Source organism: Ochotona princeps, chromosome 4 (assembly GCF_030435755.1).
Source record: "Ochotona princeps isolate mOchPri1 chromosome 4, mOchPri1.hap1, whole genome shotgun sequence".
In the NCBI taxonomy this organism is placed as follows: Eukaryota; Metazoa; Chordata; class Mammalia; order Lagomorpha; family Ochotonidae; genus Ochotona; species Ochotona princeps.
This window is the reverse complement of record NC_080835.1, coordinates 35,346,360-35,371,509: the sequence shown is the minus strand read 5'-3', so window position 1 is coordinate 35,371,509 and position 25,150 is coordinate 35,346,360. Positions and strand designations below refer to the sequence as shown.

The window sequence follows — 25,150 nt, the reverse complement described above, 5'->3', positions numbered from 1 at the left end:
AAAAATGTGGCTGTACATAGCCCATCATTGACAATCACTGCCTGTTGGGCCAGAGATGTGATGAACAGGTGCTGGCTCCTGTGATTGTCCAATGTCCTTTGGATATGTGTATAAAGTCTTCCTTGTAGCATATCTGGTCAGGTAAGAGCTCCTGGGAAGAGTAATGCCATGAAATCCATGCTTTGACTTGTAGTTAAGTTTTTCAGAGTTGCTTTTAAACCCCCAAACAAAAATCATGTTGTTTTGGATATAAGAACTCTTTCAAACACTTACCTTGGGTAGAAAATTTGTGAAAAATGTGGGTTTCAGCACAAGTTTGAATTATAAAAGTTTGGGGAAGTTAGTTCTTCACTGTATGAATTTCCCTTGATTTTATTGAATACCCTTGAGTGTATATGTTAAAAAATCCTATGAAAATAAACTCAACTTTTGGTTCCCTTTTCTGTGAATTTTGTATGTATAGTAATGGGGTATAAAGGAATAAGGTGGATAGTTAAAAGGTACAGTGTTTCTTTGAGGGATGATAAATGCCATAATATTTATTGACAAAGACACAACTTTTACCTTGGCTAATACATTTTTTGCTATGTTTAATATGAAATGCAACTATGGGTTAGAATTATGTTTTTAAACTATAAAACATTGGGATTATTACAACCAAAGACACATTACTAATTGTTCCTGTTTCATCAATGTAACTAATAGAACTAGAAATTTTAGTGGCAAGATCATATTAAAGTGCCTCACATTGTGACAAAGCAGGTAAAACTCACATCTGTAACATCAATTTCCCATATGACTGGTGGTTCTAGTCCCTACTGCTCCACTTCTGTTCCCCCTCCATATTAATATAGTTAGGGAAGCATCAAAGGAGGGCTCACGTCCTTGGGACCCTGAACTCATGTGGGAGAAGCTGAAGAAGCTCCGGTTTCATTGATGCCAATTGGGGAGTGAATCAGCAGCTGGAAAATTTTGCTTTCTGTTTCTCCCTCTCTCTCTTTAACTCTCTTTGACTTTCACAAAATAAAATACATTTTCAAAAAAAGTCTTATGAAAGTCTCATTTAGCTTAAATATGACATCAGTGTTGGAGACTAATCATGCTTTTACAATACTTTTTTTGTTGTTGTTGTTGCTGATTCAGGGAAGGAGATAACAGCAGAAACTTTTATGGAGAAGTTGGATAATGGTGCCTTACTCTGTCAACTTGCAGAAACTGTGCAGGAGAAATTCAAAGAGAGCATGGATGCTAATAAGCCTACAAAGGTAAATGATCCCAATACAGAACTCTCTGGCAGGTGGTAGAGTAGGTTTGCAATTGTTTAAAACTGGTGAAACACGAGGATTTATTGTGAATGAATTCATTAAGACCTTTATGAACAACAAACACAACAGAGTTCTTTTGAATTTGGCAGCATGTTATTTTTACTCTAATAACGTGAGTTACACAATCCTTTTGGTAGGCCTAATTACATAAAAGGTTATGTAAAATAATAGCATTATAACAGTACTGTGTATAAGCTGGCTAAATCTGATACATTGATTAAAAAGTTAGCAAATAAACAACTTGGTGTTATGAAGCAGTGAACAAAATCCAGTCAGGAAAGTTACTGAATAGGTTTTTAGTTTTCTAAACATTTTGACACAATTGGAGCAAATTTTTGGTGTGTACTTTTTGTTTTAAGTAAGTTGCTTAATGTAAATATTGTGCAAAGATTTCTTTTATGTACATTTGATTTTTAAATTTATTTTATGTATATTAATCCTAATATACTTTTCTAGTTAGTATAGAGACAAGATTAAATATGGTGTTAATATTTTGTGAAAAACATGAAAAATGATGCGTTAAGTTTTAATAGAGAAATAAAAAAGAAAGATAACGTTGAAATAAATTTGAAGACATTTTAAGATAAAATAAAAAAATTTTTAAACTACTTTTGTAACTCTGGCAGAAAAAAAAAAGTGTGTGTGTGTGTGTGTGTGTGTGTGTGTGTGTGTGACTGTTAAGCATGAAGTTTTGACATGTTTTGTATCAGTTTATAAATCTTTGATCATACACTAAACTTTCTCTAACTTTCTTCATCTTAAAAGTAGCTGAATAAAGGTTGTAATGAATTCAGTGGCTTTCAAATTTTTGTTGTACATTGAAATCAGATGTCTTTTTTTCATGTCCAGATTGGATCCCATGCCTGGGTGTTCTCATGTTATCTTCACCACGTAGCATCTGCCCATTGAAATTTTTCAAAAGTTCTCTAGATTCTTTTCATTTGCAGGGAAATTTGCTAGTTACTTCCAGTGAATGTAAATTCTAAGGGACTTGTGTAAGATCATCTGTCAGTGAATGAGCAAAAATTTAAGTCTCTTCCATGTCTGTTCTGTCATTTTAGTTCATTATGCATAGCACAGATGGGAGGAGCCTATTTGTGCAAAAACTTTATTTGAACCTTTATGTGAGGATCAGTTATTCTTAACATGTGATTTCCATGTTAACATAATTGGCTTCTGTAGTTTAGCAATGAAAAAAACAATGCTTAGTATGGGGATAATTAATACAAACAATTTATTGAAAAACTATTGACACATTGAGAAATGATGGTTTCTCTAGACTCTCTTTAGAGCACTATATTATCTAGCTTTTGAAATCCTTATTTATTTGCATTTCTTACTGTTGATGACTGTCCAAAGCTTAAATGTTAAGGTCATTTCAATTATTTGTAGTAACTAAGAATAAACAGTTTTGCTAAGGTTAGTATATACTGTTCTAATTTTTTGTTTGTTTTGTACAGCTTTGTTTTTTAAACCTAAATCTCAGATTCCAAAATAACATTATAATTTAATAGCTTATGTTTCACAGACTTTGGTCTGGAGAGCAGTTTACTTGAGTTTTCATTATGTTATGATCTGGATATGTATGAACCTTAGTTTTTGTATCTGTAAAAGGGGTTTAATAATTTTGTGTATACTATTTACAAAGAGAATTGCACAAAAATGAGAGGCTAATATAATGTCATCTTCTTTCCCTGTGTGGAGGAATTAAGAGACCCTGGTGAGAAATTTAGATTGATTAGAAGAAAATATTTTATAGATATCAGTATTTAGGATGATACCAAACAGAAGAAAACATGTAGACATGTTACCCAAGTGTCTATCATGATATATTAAGAATATTTATGGGTTAAGATTTTGATGGCTATTTTCTTTTGAAACATTCAAATATCATGCAATTTTAACAATAAAACCATAAAAACAACAAAGAAGCCAAGGAAATTTTCTTTTCAAAGTGAATAGAGCTGCTGAAAGATTTTATTACATTTGAAATAGTTCCTTGACCCTAAACAATTTAATTCAACAGTATATCAAGCTGAAATTTATCCTGATTATGATATATTTATTTTAGCTTGGAAAGTTGACTATATTAATTAAGTAACTTACATTCAAAAATATGCATGATGACCTCACCTTTCATGCCCAGATGGTAAAATCTGATATGAGTTAGAAGCTGAGATAATTGCTCTTAACTGAATTTCTTTCTGATTCCTTGGCAGCATTTACATATTTCACAACTGAATTCCAACAATATGAATCTTAAAGTAGTATTGTTTTATAATGTGAAAAATGCAAAAATGGATAGTTTTCCTTTTCCGTAAGTTAGGAGAAAGTATTTAAAAAGTGAAATATCAGTGGTTAGTATGTTCAGATTTGGTATTGGTCTCATAAATATATTTTTGTGAAATTAATGGTTTTCAAGCAATCCTTTCTCTGTAAACAAAAATTAAAATTACATGAATTTGTAAATAACTCTATTATTAGTAAATCTAAAACTAAGTTGTATTGGAATTTACTAAAAGTATTTTGAATACTTTTCACAAAAAGGAGGCTTTTCAATTTGGTATAAATAACAATTGAGTTACGTTACTAACGTGTGTGTGTGTGTGTAGAGTTGTTTTCCACCAGGATATATTGATGTTTTGAAAAATGATGATAAAATAGGTGAGTTGGTCTGTATCTTTTCAGAATTCTGTATTAATGAAACTATATATAGTACATATCAGTTCTTTAAAGCAATCAATAACCTTAATTCCATCAAAAGTTATTTCATAAGAAACCCTTTGAAATTTTCTTTTAGCAATTAAAATTTCATGTCCTCATTTTTAAACTCTTAATTTTCTCAAGCCAGAAAACTGATTTACCTCTGCTATAAATATGCCTTAATCTTGTTTTGTTTAAGGGCAGAGAGACAGAGATAGGTAGAGATGTTGTATTCACGTATTCACTCTCCAAATGGCCAAAATGGCCAAGTGGACGAGGCTGAAGCCATGCGCCTGGGATTGCATCTGGGTTGCTCACATGCAGCAGGAGGTCATACTGGGGCTATCTTCAGTGACTCTCCAGATGTGTTAGAATGGAGCTGGTTCAGAAAAGGAACAGTTAAGACTTGAACTGACACCCAACCAGGATGCTGCATCACCGAAACAAATGACAAGTCTGAATTTGGGCTTCATGCTTTTTATTTTTTTTGTTATTTAAAATTGGCTTCTCTGGTGAAGGTAATTGTCACATTTATGTGTGATCAGCACTTCCAGGTCAGCTGTATGAGCCACTTCTTCTTGTATATGTACTGTTTCTCCAGCCACAACTTCGCTGATTTTTGTACAAAACTCTAACCATTAGGGTATCAGCACGGGGCAAGGTATTCAGGAGATTCAGCTTATCTTTTGTTCTAAGATTCCTTTCCATTTATCTCATTTATTTTGGCATCTCTGCCTCAGACCTCACGGTTGTTTTTTCTCTGGGTTCAGAGCTCCCTTTGACATGAAAGAGCCCTGGGTGGTTTGATCAGTTTTGAAGCACATGAAGAAGGAGCAGTAGAAGAAAAGCTGTTCTGTTATCTAGGAGAATGGTACATTATGCTCTAAGGAAGGAGCCGGGCATTGCACTGTCAGTGCAGAATCAGTCCTTGTTTCAAGGAAAGAACATCCTAGTCAGATAGAGTTCCTATAACACATTTGTCCGTTAAGTGTACCTAGCTCCCTGAGCGGCAGGATAACAGTACTTTAGGATGTTATACCATCTGGGAGTTAAATGGAACATAAAGATTAGAGAGCTTTTCCCTTCAAAAAATCAATAGCACTTTTTGTTTAGAGCACATCTTAGCAAGATTGAATTCAGATAAATGTGACATTTGTATTTTTTTGCTACTGTCTGACCAAAAAAGAAAATAAAAGTGATAAAATGCTCTAGTATGAAAGAAAATAAAATTTCAGCTGTGATTAATCTAGCTATTCATATTTATCTATACAAGTAAAATGATCTTATATGATATAATTCTACCAGCGAAGCGTGAAACATGATGAAATGGAAAAAAACATAGGTGGAATGATACAGAAAGAATGTATTTTGTTGATAAATGTGTTGCTGCCTGAAGGCAAGAACAACAACAACAACAAAAAGTAGAAAAGTTAGTGGAGAAAGTTCAGTTACCCAGGATCTGCGAAAGATAAATATAAATGTCTCCAAGTTCTAAAAATATGAATGCAAATTACTTGTCAGTATAAAATTTTTGTTACTGCTTTTTCTTTTTTTTTAAACATTTTTTTTTTTTATTGGAAAGCCAGATATATAGAGAGAAGGAGAGACAGAGAGGAATATTCCATCTGATGATTCAGTCTCCAAACAGCCACAATGGCCAGAGCTGCACTGATCTGAAACCAGGAGCCAGAATCTTCTCTGACTGCTTTCCCAGGCCACAAACAGGGATCTGGATGGAGACCAGGGCTGCCCGGATTAGAACCGGTGCCCATATGGGATCCTGGTATGTGCAAAGAGAGGACTTTAGCCTCTGGGTTACCGCACTGCTCTCTATTGTTGCCTTTTCTTTACGTCTCTGGGCACCAAACCAATCTTCAACAACCGGATCAGACAATGAAGTGTTCTGTTGATTTTTTTTTTTTCTTTTGAAGAGTGTTTCAGTCTATGCTAGCTGACAGAGGTATGCGTAACTGGCTTCTCAGTGCTACAGTAATACACATTATATTGCATAGAATAATAATATAAAAGGAATTGGAGTTCTTTTCCTCATCAGAACAAGAGTATTGTAAAAAAGTGTCTACAAGGGAAAGGGTGATGCGCATCTGAAACTGTCTGGATCTTCAGAATAATCCTATATTCAACAATGTTAGTCAATGATTAAGTCATGCCAGACACAATAAGAGATGTAGCCTAATGGGTCATGTGGGATTCAGCTACAACAATATATTTAGGCTAGCCAGGTTTCATGATCATTGGTATTTTATGAGTGTCAATCTGTCAGGCAAGAGCAGCAAACTGGGAGAATTTTCATGATGTATTACTACAAATACCATGTGCTTACCTGGGTGCTATTCCTGGATTCAGGAATTTCATTTATTTAGCGAATCCAGCTTACTGAGTTTTCATAGATTATTCATTCCTACCTTCTGAATTGGCATATTTTGTGAACCTATCCACTTTGCCCAAGAAATGTTGAAATAATAATAACAACAACAGCAACAATCATCTGCATATTTGTGGGTTATACCATAGAGATAGAATTGGTGTCTGTAATAGGTTAAAAATATATACTGCTGGTGTCCAGCAGATGCAAACTGATTTTGTGCTTTTCTGCTTATCCAAATTAAGAAAAATGAATTTTCTAAGTAGATGAGTTCCAAATACGAGAATGTTGATTAATTCATTTCCATGAAAAGATCACACCCCCGACAGCAAATTTGATGAACATTATTTCATTATAACTTTGTTGCTGAGTTCCAAGTCCCATTGGTCTTTTATATGGGATGAATGGAGAGAGGATATAGATCACTTTTTTTTTCAATGATCAAATCACTGACAGTAGTATGAGTCTCAGATTTTTTTCCAAAGGCATGATATTCTATTTGATCCTTTTACTGTGTAGAAAACTTACTTCATGTATTAGGTAATAGAAACTCTGAGGATGTTGAGAACATCCTTGCCAATTATGTGTTTAGGTAAAACAATAAAAATGACCTCTGATGTGTTCAAGGCTACCGAAATGAGTACTTCAATAAAATATCTATTACTTGATTTCTAGAAAGAATTTTCCTCCATCTACAGTGTCTAGTTCAAGCTCCTTTGATGAACATTAGAAGGAAGCTTTATAGTATCAAAGCCATTATTTTTTTCATTTAGTTGACTTTGGGTCTGCACATTACTCTAGTTGGGGAATTGGGTTACTGGATGATTTTCTGATTTTTTAATTTTTTTATTATGCATAACAAGAGCTTAGGAAATTCGCTTTCAATTTATGGTTAGAGACTTTATCATTAATAAAGCTGTGTTTCTTGTGGTATAGCTGTTACAAGGAGTCTGACTTTTCTGGGCACTGCCACAACTGCTCCATTCTATGTTCTGCGACACTGAGAATCTCTACTCATATTAGAAATAATGAAATGCACATCACTATCACCTTCTGTCCATCTGTGGGAGAAAAAAGTCATATTGAAAATGCTTGGCACCAGGACTCATCCACTCTAGTTTTTTTGGTTTTTTGTTTGTTTGTTTGTTTGTTTACCATTTGTTGAAGGATGTCAGCTCTGGCTAAAATATAAGCTAATTGTTCTTTGGCAAGCTAATATTTTAAGGGTTGAACTATGTTTCCAGGTATGTCCAAGTTAATTAATGGATTTTTTGCTAGTCTGGCCAGTGTATTGTGAAGAATGGGGGAATCCGTGATATAACCTCCCAGCTCCTGGACAAAGGACAGTTTCTTTTGATTTCTCAGCCTGTTCTTCCTATTTATGTCTATTCCAAATAATCACAATAAAACTTTGAAGTTTTTCTCATTTAAGAACAGGATCCAGACATGAGTTAAACACAGATTAGGAGTCAGTATCCCTCAGAATCCCTCATGTCACAGTTATTACATAGGAAACTTTCCTGTACCAAAAAACTTATTTATGAAACAAATTTGATTTCCACAGCATGATGAAATATTTTTATAAATGTCAGTATTTATGATATTTACCAATAGTGAGTTATTTTATGAAGCTAAACATTTTCCCAACCTATTAAAATAATGTATTTTAGGTAATCAGGCTAAATGAAACAGTACTTACCATATTGAGTTGCTAATAATGCACATATATAATATATGTAAACACCAGGGGTATCTGTGGATCCTCATTACTGTCTAGCTATTCACACTATTACATTGTTGGTTTAAAGATTAAAATTTATGCAATAAAGAGTCTGGCTATTCTGATTATCAATCAACACTCTGCCCAAACTATAGATTGAAAGTTGCCCCCACTGAATACAATGAGAAGGGCCTCTTCCCTCACCCTTCCTTGCCCTGCCCAAATGAACACATTCTTACTTAACAAAGGTCAAGAAGCTCTCTGAAGCATAGTCATGCCTTCTACAACCTAACATTCCATGTGGGGACACTGGCCTCTGATTTTTTTTTTCGTATTTATTTTTTTGATCTTCTCCATCTGTATGTTATTCCCCATCTTGAATCATAGTTTGTTGCTTGTTTCCATGTCTTGAAGCCTTTGTTAGAGTGTAAGATTCTTGAAGTCGTGATTTATGGCTTATCATATAATTGTCTAATATAAAATCTAGCTTGTAGGTATTAGGTAAATGCGATTTTCTTGATATTTTTATTTATTTTCATTTAATTTGAAAAGAAGAGAGAAATATAGGGAGAGATCTGCATTCTACTGGGTTAAGTCCAAGCTGTGGCAGCAGTTAGGGCTGGGCTGGGCTGAAGCCAAGAACTCGGAACTCAATCTGGTCTGATATCAAATGGGTAGCAAGAACTCAACTACTTGGACCATCACCTGCGTCTCCTAGCATGTGCATGAGTAATAAGCTGAATCAGAGAGGAAGTGGAGTAGCCAGAACTTGAACCAGGCACTGTGATATATGATATGGGCATATCATGTGGCTTTTAAGTCACTGAAATTAATACCCACCCATAGTAGGTATGTTAATGGATAAATAAATAAATGAATGCCCAGTTTAGATTATTATTTTTATGCCAGGATGTTTTGTTAGTGCATTTTATTCATCCTTAATTTCTAACTCCAATGACTTCTATTCTCCTCCATTTAAAAATTGTCTTTTTGATTTTGCTTAGTTCTAGGGTCTCTGATGAGCGCAGTTACAAAGCGTGGCTTCTCAAGTAGTGGAAAAGATAAAGGTTTGCAAACTCTTAAGGTAGTAATGGAAGAAACAAGAATCTGAGGGTATTTTAAGTACTGGTGGAATACTGGCTGAAGTAGACCACAGAGGTTTAAACCAGTTCATAAGTGAGTACTGGAACAGATTCGTCATGTAGTTCTTTGTAGGTATTGTCATGTAGTCACATGCTATGCAGTTATTTGAATTCAGACCATTATCTAAAGGTAAATAGAAGACTATAAATGAGTGTATTCACATCCCAGTGGTTTATTCAGTTTGAAAATTTTTATGGACCTGTTTTTACTGTTTGCTGTGGTTCCAAAACTATGGATCTGAATAATGATAACGAGTGATTTTACACATTCATTCACCATTGGGAATTAGTGAAAGAGAACGATTGCAGCACCTTTCATGTAATTGGTTCTCCAGAGATATTCCTAACCTGAAATAAGGTGATGTTATAGTAATTAAGGATGTGTCTTTCAATTACTGAAGGAACAATAAAGATGAAATCATCCTATTTTTGCATCTTTCCTCTAGTAATCTCTTCATTTGCCCAATAAAATATCTGGTGAGTGAAATGGGAATGTAAGAACATTTGTTTATCCAAAGAACCACTAATAAGCATCTACCAAAGGAGTAACTAACAACAGGGGTGAAATACAACTTCATAAAGCTACAGAAGAGAATCAGGGTATTCCAGTGTAAAGAAAGTGTACAATAAATACTGCTATTGGCTTTCTGGAAATATTTTATTAACTAAATGCAACTCAAGAAACATAAAAATGGTTATGGAGATTCATAACCAAAAGCAAATTCATTGTTTTATGCACTTTAATATTATGGGTCATTTATAGTTATAATTATTTTATTATAATTGAGACCTGCATACATACATTACTATAAAATTGGTTGGAACTTAAATAAAAACGTATTAAAAAAAACAGGTAATGTTATTTGCTGTGTCTGCATGTGAGTTGCTGAAAAGGGTAGGCATGGTTTAAAGATAGTCATTTCTTTTCTTAAAGGCATTTATTCTGTTAGGCAGAAATGTGTTATACGTGGAATGAAATCAAGCTTACAAAATTATTTACAACAAATTAGTTGAAGCTCTCACAAATCTCTGATATGAGAAGGAGCTATTTTTATCTGTGACCAAATTTAGAATATAAATTAAAATATATAGTATTATGTTCTCAAAGGTTTCCACACATATATATTTTTATTATTGTTTATTTTCAGTGTCTCATCTATTTCCTAAGTCAAAGGGATTCCAAAAAGGATGCCAAAGGGATACCAAAAAAATACCCGCCTTATTGTGTGTGTGCGCTTTTGTAAGCTACATAAGCATTGTGATGCTCAAAGTGCTTATACCAAAACCTATAATAATACTTCTTCATGGATTTTGTTAATTTTCATGATGCTTAACATCCATAAATTATTTGCTCTTAGTATTATCTCAAAGAAAAGTATGAATTATACTTATTTTTTATACTCAGTGAATCTTAGGAGGAATTGACATTCTCCTTTATCATCTCTATATTGTTCCCTCTGTGACAGAGAAAACCATTTCATAAGCAGATGGAAAGTGTTACTTTGAGGCAATTATTTAAAATAGCATAAGTTTACTACACTATCTATAGCTGGAGTTAGAAACTGAACAAAATTCATAGTGACATTGCCAATTTTCTTATTTGGCAAGAGTATTGGCAAGTGACCATGTGCAAAGCATGGAAAAGCCTTTGTGAAAGGCATTTATGCTTAAGGTGACTTTATTTCTATCTACAAAACAGTGAATGACCCAAGTAAGAGGTATTTCACGATTTTCCTTGAATTGAAGGACAGCAAACAATCTATTATGTGTTTATCCTCTTTCTAATTTTATGTAATGAAGAACACATCTTTATTTCCCCAAATCTTTAAGTTCTCCTCATAACAGGATGTGCTTCTGAGTTCTTTAAACTAAGAGAAGTGAGGGACTATTTGTAGCCATAGAGTCCACGGCGAGGGAGAGAGAAAGTTGCTAAGAATTCAGTCTACAACTGAATCTAAGTCTGCTGGCAAAGGCACTCCCTCCAATTTAAAAAAAACCCCAGTTATTTGCTTTTTAAGATAGTAAGCTACAATCAATTGCTTGGTAGTGTAAAATAAGAATATATTAAAGGTGTATGAAATGTGAGACTAAAAATTAAAATGTTAAATTGGAGCTACAGATACTGTATTAAAAGAAATTCACATTTTTCATCTGTAAATTTCCTAGCACCAGCGGAACATTGCCCTTGAGTATAAAAGTAAACCTGAATGAATTTTTCCATGATGACATCATCTGCTCCATTACAGGCTCACATCCTGCCTCTAACTGCATGCAGGCACATCTACAAGACAAAATTGTAAAAGGAGCACAACTGGGGAACTGTTTTCATGACATCTGATAGCACCAATTGCAGTCACTGCTTTCATAGCACTGTGCATGTAGAACACTATGTCAAGAAAGTCACTCTCACCATATGGAAAATGGAAAATTAATTATTTGAAAATGAGCTGTTACTAAATGCTTTGGAGACATTCTAGTCATTGGAACAAATCAATAATGAATATGCATACTAAGAATGTTCTTAAGGGAGAACATTCAGAGATTTTAAAAAAAGAGCCTTTTCAGAAACTTAAAATTAAGAGAAATCAATTATGAATATGCATACTGAGAATGTTCTTCTTACAGGAAAACATTCATTGATGTTATAAGAAGAGCCTTTAAGAAACTGAGAATTAGGAGAAATTGTTATTTTTTTTAGTTTAAAATGTCTGATGGCTACACAATTTAAAATGTTAGTACTCACCATATTTATATGTGTGTGGTCCAAGGTATGTGGTGCTGATCCATTAGGGAATAGCGGCATAATGCTTTCTGGGTGAAGTCATTGAATGGAAAGTATATGGAGCTCTTCAACTTTATTTCAAGCTTTTAGGGGCTGATTAATGAATAACTACTGTTCTTTAACTTAGTAGCATGAAATGCATTAAGATTAATATACATGAGACCATCTCGTGTATGTTTTGTTTTTATTGCATTGCTGGTTATGTATAATTTCACACCAGCATAGCTTATTAAATGGGTGCCCTGCTAGCATCACTATTTCATTTAAGAGATCCATAATGTTTTGGTTCGCATATTGTGATGCTCAAGGTGGCTGCTCAATAAGCAACTTTCAGAAACAATGTAACTCCAAGATTAAAAAGAAGACAAGGACTCTAAAATGAAGATGAACTAATTCAATGTATTCAGAAAGTCTTTTAAGACTTTTTTTTTTTTTGTGTGTGAAGCCATCTGGTCCCGGGCTTTTCTTGGTTGGAGGGCTTTAATTGTTGATTCAATCTCAGTGCATGTTATTGGGCTATTTAGGTTGTTAATTGCTTCTTGATTCAATTTTGGTGGATTGTATATGTTCAAAAATCTGTCCATTTCCTCTAGGTTTTCTGATTTGTTCGCATATAGTTGCTTATAATAGTTCCTGAGGATTCTTTGTATTTCTGAGGTATCTGTTGTTATATCTCCATTCTCATTTCTAATACTATTGATGTGTATTTTCTCCCTCCTTTTTTTAATTAGTCGAGCTAGTGGGGAGTCTATTTTGTTGATTTTCTCAAAGAACCAACTCTTTGATTGATTAATCTTGTGTATAGTCCTCTTGGTCTCTATTTGGTTTATTTCCTCCCTTATTTTGATGATTTCTTTTTTCCTACTAGTCTTAGGATTGCTTTGTTGTTGTGTTTCTAGTTCCTTCAACTGTAAGATTAGCTGATTTACTTGGTGCTTATTTCTTGAGATAAGCATTAACTGAAATGAACTTTCCTCTCAGCACCACCTTGATTGTGTCCCATAAGTTCTGATAAGTTGTGTTGATGCCTTCATTTGTTTCAAGCAATTTTTTAATTTCCCCTTTGATTTCCTCTCTAACCCATTGCTCATTTAGTAATATATTGTTCAGCCTCCATATGTTTGTAAGTCTTCCTTGGTGTTTCGAATTCTTGGTCTCAAGCTTCACTCCTTGGTGGTCTGAGAACGTGCATGGTATGATTTCCACTTTTTAAAATTTGCTAAGGCTTGTTTTATGGCCTATAATATGATCAATTCTGGAGAAAGTTCCATGTACTGATGAAAAAAACGTGTATTCTCTGTCAGTAGGATGAAAGGTTCGATAGATGTCAACTAAGTCCATTTGCTCTAGAGTTTGAATGAGTTCTGTTGTTTCTTTGCTGAGTTTCTGGTTTTTTGATCTGTCCATTTGTGTTAATGGGGTATTAAGGTCCCCCACTATGATTGTATTGGAGTCTATTTCTCCCTTTAATTCCGTTAATATTTGTTTCATGTAGCTAGAAGCTTTGGCATTTGAAGCATAAACATTTATTATGCTGATCTCTTCTTGCTGGAGGTATCCTTTGATCATTATGTGGTATCCTTCTTTATCTCTTTTGATGCTCTTCACATCAAAGTCGATGTTATCTGATATAAGAATTGCCACTCCTGCTTGTCTTTTCTTACCATTTGCTTGAAATATCTTTTTCCATCCTTTCACTTTCAATTTTTTCTGATCTTTATTGGTAAGATGTGTCTCCTGTAAGCAGCAGATAGTTGGGTTTTGTTTTTTGATCCAATCCTCCAATTTATGGCGTTTGATTGATGAGTTTAAGCCATTTAGATAAGGGACAGTTTGGTCCTGTCATTTTGCCGATGTGTTGTTCTGAATTAGGTCTTGTGTTAGCGTTTTAGTTGGATGTTCTCCACATTTGCCTTTGTTTCTGATGGTTGCTATTTCTTTTATCTTTCATAGGAACTTCCTTGAGTATCATTTGTAGGGCAGGTTTAGATGAGACAAAATCTTGAAGTTTTTCTTTATTGTGAAAAAATTTTATTTGACTTTCAAAGACAAAGGAGAGCTTTGCAGGGTAAATTATTCTGGGCTGAAAATTTTTCTTTTAGAATCTGGAATATGTCACTCCAGTCTCTTCTGGCCTGTAATGTTTCCTCTGAAAAGTCAGCTGTGAGTTTAATTGGGGTTCCCCTATATGACACTTGATTTTTTTCTCGTGCACATTTAAGGATTTTTTCTTTTTGTTCAACTGAAGAGAGCTTGATTATCATGTGTCGTGATGAAGTTTGTTTTTGGTCAACTCTATTGGGAATTCTGTAACCCTCCTGTATATTATTTTCTAATTCTTTGCTCAGCTTAGGGAAGTTTTCCTGTATTATTTCATGGAATACACCTCTAATCCCAGCTTCTCTTTCTGCACCTTCTGGAACACCCATAACTCTTATGTTAGACCTTTTAATCATATCTTTTGATTTTTAGATACTTTTTTTAGCTTGACCTAGCTCTGCTTTCAGCTTTTTGTTTGTTTCTTCGTGGTGGCAGGAAATATCTTCTAATTCTGAAATTCTTTCTTCTGCCTCATTCATTCTGTTTTTGAGACTCTCCACTGTATTTTTAATTTACTCTACTGTGTTCTTCATTTCTGATATATCAGCCTTAATTTGATGTATTACTGCTATTTCTTCTTTGAACTCTTGTTTGTACTTCTCATTGTTGACCAGCAGCTTTGCAATGAGTTTTCTGAGTTCTTTGTCCCCCATTTTCTCAATGTCTTCCTCAGTTAACTCTGAGAATGGGCGAAGCTTTTGCTCCTTTGTTGGAGAGACTTCAGTAACATTCAGAGTGCTTTTTTCTTGTCTTTTACCTTTTGTAATTGCCAATCTGTTTGACGACATCTCTATGGTCTGTTACCTCAGGTGTATAAATTGACTTTAATGTTCAATCAGTACCCTGAGTTTAGGAAACACAGCTGTCCTGAATAATTGCTTTGTCCATGGCACTGATTTTATAGGCAGCACTGAGCTTGTCGCCCCCTGCTAGCCAACACGTCGAAGTACCTCCTGAGGTCACCCTGGGCAGACTTGGTGGCCAGAAAGATCGGGGGGCTGTCGCAGTCAGCTCCAGGGACTACACAGACCCCCCAGGCTGCAAGACTATTGCCGTGGGCTCAGCTCCGCGCAATTAACCAACAACACGCCCACTCTGGATCTCCACTCAGGGTTCACACCTGCTGTCCTGCCACCCGATATGGCTCCAGGTGGAGAACTGCAGTTGCTAGCTTTCAGCTCCAGGGACCACACCGACCCCGCAGGGAGCAGAGCCGGTGCTCCCGTCCACCCCTAGATCAGATCCGTATGAACAGTCAGAAAGGGGCCTGTGTGTTGTTCTGTCAACTTCGCTTTGTGCCTCTCCACACAAGGTGGCTCCCTGAGTCCCCGACTCCCTCTGCTTGCAGCTGGTCCCAAACACCCAGCTCAGATTGTGAGGTCCCGAACCACACTCGCCTTCCCAGCTCCCCACACAGACCCAGGCTCTAACCTGGCGGTCACAACGTCCGTGTGGAGGCCACTGCTGGATGTCTGGCTGGCGCTGGAAACGGATCACTGGAACCCGGATCACTGGAGCCTGCGGTTCCGAAGGCTGGCGAGTCCCTAGTCGGCCACAAGGTCAGTCATGGGAGCTCTTCGTGCCAGGAAAGCGTCACTTCCCAGCTCTGCCGGAGATGATTAGCCCAAATGGCTGGGTGTCCAGGGGAATCCGAGGGTCGACCTGTGGGTTATACACAGCTCTTCGTGCCAGGAAAGCGTCTGCCCCGTCCGTCTGCCGCTATATGCTGTTCAGATGGGCCCAACACAATAGCCTTGTGGCTAAAGTCCTTGCCTTGCATGCGCTGGGATCCCATATGGATGCTCTAACGGTTGCTTTTTTAGAGACAGCGCACACAAAACCCAGTGAAATCCACCACAGCTCAGATCCATTCAGTATGCTGAAGTCAGGAGTAATTCCATTTCAGTGTCAATCCAGGCTCAGAAACACGCACATGTGCTGATGTATACCCCCTCAGACACAAGGCAGAACCATCCCTCCTCCTGTACTGGCACACTATGGTTCTGGACTTGAGGCCGTGAGGTTGAGGTGAAGAGCAGGCTCGGTTGTTCACATTTCAGAACCTGAGGCTGGTGTGTGCATCAACCCACAGAAACTTGACACCAACAGCAGCAAGATGATATGATCTATAAAACATATGACGGTAGTCAAGTAGAGTCTTTCTTGTAGGTTAGGAATGATAAACGCCTTACAATGTTTGTGCCATATCGCCTTTGGCAGTTGAAAAGCCTGTGAACCCCTTCCAATATTTATCTTGTTTTAAATACAGGAAATAAAACCTATAGGATTGCAAATACAAGATAAACAATTTTATAAAAAATACTCCCATAACAACATTAAACAGTTTGCCACTGATTATAAATACACATGCTTGCATTTCTTTTAAAAAAGAGTTTATTTATCTATTTATTTGAAGAAGCAACAGAGAGGGAAGGGAGAAAAAAAGAGGGATCAAGATCTACCTGTGTTGATTCCCTTTGCAAATGGTTACAATGATGAATTCTGAGCCAGCCAAATCAGGAACAAGGAACTCCAACCAAGTCCTGTGCATGGGTCACAGGGGCCAAGCTCTTCAGGCTATCTTCTGCTGCCCTTCCAGACACCACAGCAGGAACTGGATCTGAAGTATTGTAGCTAGGACCCAAACTGGCACTGACCAACTTTGTAAAACATCTTCCAAGAACGCTTTCCAACTACAGCCTGTTAACAGTATATAAGATTCTGATAAATAAAAGACTAAGTATTTCTGGCTCTTCTCAAAGAGTTTACAGACTAGGCAAGTAAATGAAATATGAGTATATTAAAATTCAAGTCTCAGTAAGTCCCAAGTGAATGATATACAGTTGACTAATGGTTCTCTGATTTTGTACTGCCATAACATACACAGATGGTGTTAAACCCATTATTCACCATGTGTATATTGAATATCTTAAATACACATGGAAAGATACTATGTTAACTTGGTTTTGGCATCTATAGATTAGCATAAACTTAACATCTTTAAGCTAATAACCTAAAAACAGTGAATTTCAATTGTTGCCTATAATTAGAGGGAAATTCAATTCCACAAGAGGCCTTGTGATAGGGCTCTAACCTGTTCTTAAAGAAATCATATTTTAGCTTGTTTTGAAGCATGGCTGGGAATTAGCCAGACAAAGAGAAAATACAGGCTATAAGGAAAGAATGCAAGCCAAGAATTCAGAAAGTAAAATATAAGCTATGGAACATATCAGATGTGAAGGTATATGGTGACTTGAGGTATATATATATATATATATATATATATATATATATATATATATATGTTTATTTACTTGAAAGTAAGTAAGTGAAAGCGAGAGAGAGAGACCTAGAGAGAGATCTTCCTTCAACTGGTTTATTCTCCAAATGGTTGCAGTGGCCAGAGCTGAGATGGTCCAAAGCCAGGAGCCAGGAGCTTCTCCAGGTCTCCCACATGAGAGCAGGTTCCCAAGGCATTGGGTCGTCTTTCACTGCCCAGGATGCAAATAGGGAGCAGGATGGGAAATGGAACACCTTGGACATGAACTGACACCAATAGGAGATTTCAGCACTTATGAGGGGAGGATTACCTAATTGAGCTATTGTGCTGGGTCACCCACATGCATGCAGGGACACAAGGACTTGGGCCATCTCCCACTGCTTTCCCAGAGTGCTAACAGAAAGCTGGATAGGAAGTGGAGCAGCTGGGACTGGAACTGGTGTTTATATGGGATGATGGATATTTATACAGATGGTTTGAGATACCAAAACTAGGCAAATTTGCCTGAACTTGGTGGATGCACTGAAGGAAATTATATTTAGAAATATTAGGGTGATATGCAGATGAATTTGGAGAAATTGAGGCTGCAGACAAAAGAAGTATTTTCACAAATTTCTACGTTCTTTTATATGTGAGATATGTAAGGGTTTAGAAAAAGTTTCAGCGTTACTACAATAAAAGGAGCAAGAGAATTAGAGATATCTGTACCAGAAAACAGACACAAGCTGGGTTGGTGACTAGATGGCCACAGAAATAAGGGATGAAGATAGAATCAAGCCACCCATGATTTTTGAAATTTGAGAAATTATTGGGATGAGAAAACAAAACTATTTGAGGACACTCAGAGTTTTTGTTATGCTTTTTTTTTGTGTGTGAAGGGGCATGGGTGACTATACTGGGTTGATGAGTATCCTAGATAACCATATAGGCAAAAATGGTGGCTGTTTTTTATGTCATTTTTAGAGGTGCACTTCGAAATATACCTGGGATATAGAGTTAAGAGATTACTTTGTTTTAGTACAAAACACTTTGAAATCTATGCCTGTGAGGTATCTTCAAAAAGTTCATCATATTGCAAGACTATGCATGGGTTTAGTGATCACTAAAACCCTCCAGAACTTCATTGAACTCCAAGACGGAATTTAATTGCAGTTGATTAACACTCCTTTTATTTTTTTTTTTTTGAAGAAAACATTCTCATATTTAAAGTTTTGTATGGGATAGGCAGTATTTCAAAAATTTCCCATTTGAACTCATATAAACCTTAAGATGTAGATGTAATTACTATGTAATTTCAGAGATTAAGTTGGCTTGTCTGACTTCATTTCTATTTAATGCAGATCCTGGATTCAAACCTAAAAAGTCTAAAATTTCCAGCTCCAAGCGTTATGCTTCTGCCCACTCCATCCTGCTTCTCCTCCCCAGAGACAGTATATACCTTGCCTACATACATAAAAGGGAGCTTCAAGATATTTGAGAAAACAAGAAATTAAAGAATAAGTTTATTTTGAGGCAAAATAATTCTAAAACACATGCAGGGTTTCACTTCAGAGTACAAACTTTCCACTAACTTTTGAATCCCTTTGTATGTATGTCTGTTCAAAGGATGTTCTGTGAATATGTTTTGAAAAATAATGTTTCATAATGCTGGAGATGAGGTGACGAACAAAACCACTCATCAGCTCTTCTCTTAGAGTGGGAGGTCGTCAGCCATCATATAACCCCACGGAGGCATATGACAGCAGGGCCACTTGAACAATAGGCATTTCTCTCAAATGAAAGGAAGAGTGACAAGTGGTGTGTTTGAATCAGTGATCTTTCATAAGGACTTCAGTTTAGCTAGGAAAAGAACTGTAGGACAGGCACAGAGAATACTATGTGTAAGGACCTGATGATTCAGAAGCAGCATGGGATTCAAGAACAGTTATGTGTAAGGACCATGTGATTCAAAAACAGTATGCTGGAGTGAGAACTGAAAGCAGTCAGTCTGGCTTTAGGAAAGGCTGTCTGGGGGCTTTGATAAGACTGCCGATAGGTTCCGGATTCCTGAAGCCATGAAAGCTGTGTTCCAAGAAGCTTTGTCTTTAGTCTGAAAGAACTGGGAAGTCATTGAAGAGTTTTAAGGAAGAGTTATGAGGGAGACACATGCATGCATATGCACACACACACACACACGAGGTAGAGAGAGATGGGGGGAGAGAGAAAGAGAGAGAGAGAGAGAGAGAGAGAGAGAGAGAATTGGTTTTCATCATCTGAACAACTGCTGAGGCTGGACCATGGCAAAGCAAGGTGCCTGGGATGCTATCCAGGCCTTCCTAGAGGATGGATGGGGTGCAGCTACTAAAATCATCATCCATTGCTTTCACAGGCGCATTAGCAGGGAGCTGGATTAGAAGCTATACGGTCAGTGTTCAGACTGGCCCTCTGATATCCCAATTCCAGCAACATGTACAGTGGTTTAACCTGAGCATCAAAATTCTGGCCAATCATTGGAGATCTTTAAGCAGGGAAAAACCAAATTTGTCTTTTGAAAACCCTACTCTGAGTAGCACATGGAAACCTATAATGAATAAAAAAAAAAAGATAGTGGGAATAAAAACAGAATGCAGAGGAAACAAATTATCACTAAATTGGCATGCAAATGTAAAACATTTGTTTTACATTTTTGTTTTTCTTCATATTGGGGGGGTTCTTCTAAAGTTGTAGAGGTGGTGATGTAATCTTACACAATTCAGTGATGGAGTCATACAGTATGTAACCTTAGTTTGTCTTTATAAATCAGTAATATGAATTGAAGTCTTTTCATGGCTTGAGGCTTTTTTAACCGTTGAAAAGCATTATTCCATTTCTACCTGGCTCTCTCATGCTTCATTATCAATTCATTTGCTGAATTCCTTCTTGATTGCTTTCTGGTTGACTCCAACTTTCAGGAATTACAAATAAAGCTGTCTTAAACATCTGTGTGCAGATGTTGGAGCAGGAATGTATTCAATTCGTGTAATAATACTTTTTATTGTCCATCTCGTCTGCGAAGCTTGAGATCTCAAGGATGGTTTTTCCCGTTGCTTGTCATATCATATGATCTTACGCTAGAGATCATTTGAGACCATTCCAAATATTCCATATGTCTGTTAACTTTGCTATTTGAATAATTATTTTCGTGATTTTATAAAAAGAACAGCATGCCAAAATAATGCTGTGAGAAATTCTTATTTTATATTTCTTTTTATTATGTGCAATTTTATGGCATTACAACATGAAGGTTCCACCAACCTTTTGATATAAGCATTCATCTTGGAGAGGAAATGGAGGGGGGCTGCCAATTTTGAATTCAAACTTAGTGAATTCAGTTATTACTGCACTATATCACAGCTCACTGCTTGAGGCATAAGAGCTTATTGCAGAGACCTCTGGAGAAGCTCATCATACCAGGAGAGGATTTTCCTTCCCATTTACAAAACTTTATAACTTTAATCTCAGACAATCCATTTTAATCCTTTCTAAAATCACTTAGTATATATAGATACATTGGTGCAAGGAATGACAAATGAAGTAACTTCAGTGAAAGACATTATTTTTTTCAATAAAATATATAATAAAACTGCAAGCGGTAAGGGTATACAAGTGGAAACATTCATTTCACCATGGAAGGAGTGACTTTTTGTCTGTGCACTTGTACATTCTATATGCCCTTTGGAAAGGGAAAAATATTAGCTCATGGCAACTGCCACATTTTCTTTTGTGCCTCTTCTGTGTTGTATCTAAAATATCTACTAACTGGAATCATAGGGAGGCCTTTGTGAAGAATGAATTATTTGAACTACTAGTATTCAATTTTCAGTCCACAACACATGGGGACAAAAAATGTCATTCCTTAGTTTGTTTCTCTGTCTGGTTTGAATGGGAGAAAAAGATGTCTAATTCTGCATTCTAATGCTGACTGGCTAAAAATTCAGAAAATAAATGTTCAACTAAACACATTAAATTGAACTCTTGTTGGTGAGCTATCAAATATATAGTCATAAGAGACTAAGTGATTTGTTTTGAACCCTATGTGAACTCAGCTGCTTTACTTGGAAAATGGCTATACCACAGCCAGTCTGCTCATTGTGGTGGCTTTTGAGGATTGAATAGGATATTCCATACAAAAGTAAGTGTGTATATTTTTGTGTTTGTGTATGTGAGCACTTACATTGTGATAGGCACTTGTGTTAATTACCTTATAACATGCTTTTTAAAGATTTATTTATTTATTTATTTATTTATTGCAAAGTCAGATATATATAGAGGAGCTGAGACAGAGAGGAAGATCTTGTGTCCTTTGATTCACTCCCCAAAGGGCATAATGGCCAGAGCTGTGATCTGAAACCAGAAGCCAGGAGCCTCTTTCAGGTCTCCCACACGGGTGCAGTGTCCCAAAGCATTGGGCCATCCTCAACTGTTTTCTCGGGCCAAAGGCAGGGAGCTGGATGGGGGCAGGACCACCAGGATTAGCACCGGCACCTATATGGGATCCTGGCACGTGCAAGGCGAGGATTTCAGCTGCTGAGCTACTGAGTTGGACCTGTAACAAGCTTTTGTAAACAGTAAAAGTAACTTCTGTGATTAAAGCAATCTATTTGACTTTTTGTCAGTATACTGTCAGTTAAACTCTTCATCCTCCAGGTATATGTTATGTGTATTATAAATATAATTAATCATTAGTTCTCTTTTGGGGCTATAACTTCCATGTTATCATAACTAGGGCCTACTTGTGTAGAACACTGAAATTTGTAAGTAAAATCTCTGTAAGTGACAAACACAGCTATGTAACTCAGCATTTACACTTATGAAAATTGCTGGGTAGGAAGGGAGTTGAAAATACATGGAGATGATATTACTGGTTGGAAAAGAAATGAATCAAGTGGTCAAATATTATGTTTTATAAAACCTAAAATAGTGATTTGGTTTTCTCTACTATGAGTGTGCTGTCTGATACAAGACCCACCTCCCATGTGTGATTGTTTGTGTTTAAGTTGAAGAAAATGAAATAAACTGAACTGGTTTTGCAGGCACTCAGTGCAGTTCAAAAGCTCAGGAGTATTTACCATGTTTATTAGTGCCGCAATAAACAGTTCCACTGTTGCAAGAAATTCTATTAGGAAAGTATTCTGGAAGCTGCTGTCCAGCTTTGGGGTGAAGTAGGAAGCAAATTCGCTTTCCATTCTTTTCCTGAATTCTTATATCCCTAATGGAAACAATGAAATGTTTTCACAAAAACATGAGAAGCAATTTCAGTATGTCTTTATTTGCATGGATGACAAAGCCTTTGTTGAACACTTTCCACTACACTTGAATTACATTAATTTGCATTTCTACAGAGCAAATGATATCTGTAATGTTTTCTATGTGCATTATATGGGAGATTGAGACACGAACTTTTTGACAGACAATGGAACACAAACAATATAATCAAGTTTGAACTCAAGTAATTGGACTGGAGACTAGCCTGAGAGGTGTTGGGTTAAATTAAAGGACTTTAGAAGAAAATTTGTATTTTTCTTTTATTGCAATCAACCTTAGTTGATGCTTGAAGAGAAATATATAAAGGGCAATTGGAATGCTTAATTGTTCTTTTGTAGGCTAATCATGCCATTTATAATATTTTAGAGGTAAAATATTTGGATTAATCCTACTGAGGATACAAACATAATCTATACATTGTTGACATTAGAAAATTTAATTAGCACTTTCTCCATTTCTTAAACTTAATTTCAATGGTTTATAAAAGACCCTAAGGACAAATTCCTAGTAAATGCCTATACTCTAACATAGAGTACTTGTTCTTGCCTGACGTTGATTATAATCTAGTTTTAGAAATCAAGTCTAACCGTTCATCCATGAGTGCACCAACCAATTGTTGAGGACTTAACATTCAGTAGCATTGTCTAGGAAAACCTACCTGAGAAAATGATTGTAGATGGTGTACAGTGTAAACACTGTAGTAGTTCTTTGGAGAGTTGGTTAATAAAGGGAAAACTAATATGGGAGTTACATAAGGAGAATCATATCCAGAGGTATTCTTCTGCGTCTCTTGTTCTTTCTTTCTTCCTTCCCTTTCTTTCTTCTCTTTCTTTCTTTCTTTAAAAAATTAAGTCTCATATCCACATCTGTGATCATTTTCCACGTATCATATATATCTATATATATCTATATAGATACAGGTATATATCTATATAGATATATTGTAATCACTCAAGGGAGATCTATATTCCAAAATTTCTCTTCAGTATTTCTTTGGCAAAAGAAAGTTGACTTGATTCAGCATATCACTCTATTTTAGTTACTGTTAAAGAAGAGGTTACAGGTTTTTCTTCCAAGCTTTTCATGAAAATTGAGAGAAATTTACAAGTTTAAAAAAATCCACAGAACTGAAAGAGATATAAATGCTAAGATTTCCAGGATATAAAATATTTTATATAAAATATGCACAAATTACTTTTTTAAGTTCCCAAAGCATTGGATGCTGGTATTACTGGTTAATTTATTTTAAATTCAAGTGAAAATAAGAATTATGCTCTAAGACTCTTGATTATAAATACCTGTAAAGTAGAAACAAGTTATGTGGCACTGCTTTGAGCTAATTATCAGAAGTCCTTCTACCAAGTAATAAATGACAAACTTTATATGTTCTGTGTGTGAGGGTTCATGAGTCACTTGAAAGTGAGAATAACTTTTTGAAATTGTAGCAAAACATTTCATTTGCATGAACATTGGAAGGTTCCAGTCACACTACTTGTTGTTTCCTCCTTTTAGATTGATAGGGAAGAAATGAATCTATCTGGAAAATACCTCACAGATCACCAAAATGCCAAGTTGTCAGATTAATGCTAAATTCCTCTGCATTTGGGATTTCTGACTTATGAAGTATCAATAGCCAGTTTTCACTATATTGACTCCTATAGTATCTTTGATAACTTTCATTATGATTGCATTACAATTCAAATAAATATCTTAACTCACGTATCATGTAAAGACCATTTTGTAAAGGCCATAAGCCCCAGTGAGAAAGTGCAATTATAGTTTATACGTGTATTGGTTGTAAGTTTCTAAAGAGTGGCCTAAACTATTTTTGAGAACATGTTGCTTGTGAATATTCTCTCAAAATGTTCCTTGTTGTGGATTAAGTTTCTGATCGAGTCCTTGCCTCCCTGTTGCACTTTGGATTTTGTGCCCCTGTTTTCCATGCTGATCATGTACCTCTTGTCCTAGGTAGAGCAAAAATCTTACAACTTCTAGATGATGGCTTCTCTATTCAATCTCCCTAGCTGGTCTTCCAGTCTGCCCAGACTCTCACCAGGTTTAAAGGTGTCAGATCTTAGAATCATTTGGTGTTCAGATCTATTTACACCAAACAAAAAAAGAAATTCAAATCTCTCCTGTTGACTCAAGGAGGATTTTTGTTGTTGCTATTGTTATTGTTTAAAAACATCTACGATGACTTAATTAACCTATTTTGGTTTTCTTAATTGGAAAGAATTGGCAAAGTGTGTTCCTCAAAATTCTATTTCTTTTGGGATTACATAAAAGGATTCATTATGTATCAATCTTATTCTTCAAAAATTAATAACTTGTCACATTTCCTCACTGAATTACTATTGAACTTACATTCTATAAGTACATAATTTTAAGTCAAAGTAGAACACAAATGATGTATGCAATTTAACTTTCTATGG

The 25,150-nt window shown here is 35.9% G+C and overlaps 1 protein-coding gene across 2 annotated transcripts in view; it reads left to right on the top strand.

Annotated features, from left to right (window-relative positions):
* The window catches only part of GAS2 (growth arrest specific 2), a 129,532-nt gene that overhangs the window by 19,591 nt on the left and 84,791 nt on the right, over nt 1–25,150 (top strand). For both annotated transcript variants that reach the window (XM_004585448.3, XM_012927073.3), the window contains one exon: nt 1,144–1,265. In XM_004585448.3, the coding sequence (XP_004585505.1) occupies nt 1,144–1,265 (122 nt within the window). The remainder of the gene's footprint in view (nt 1–1,143; nt 1,266–25,150) is intronic.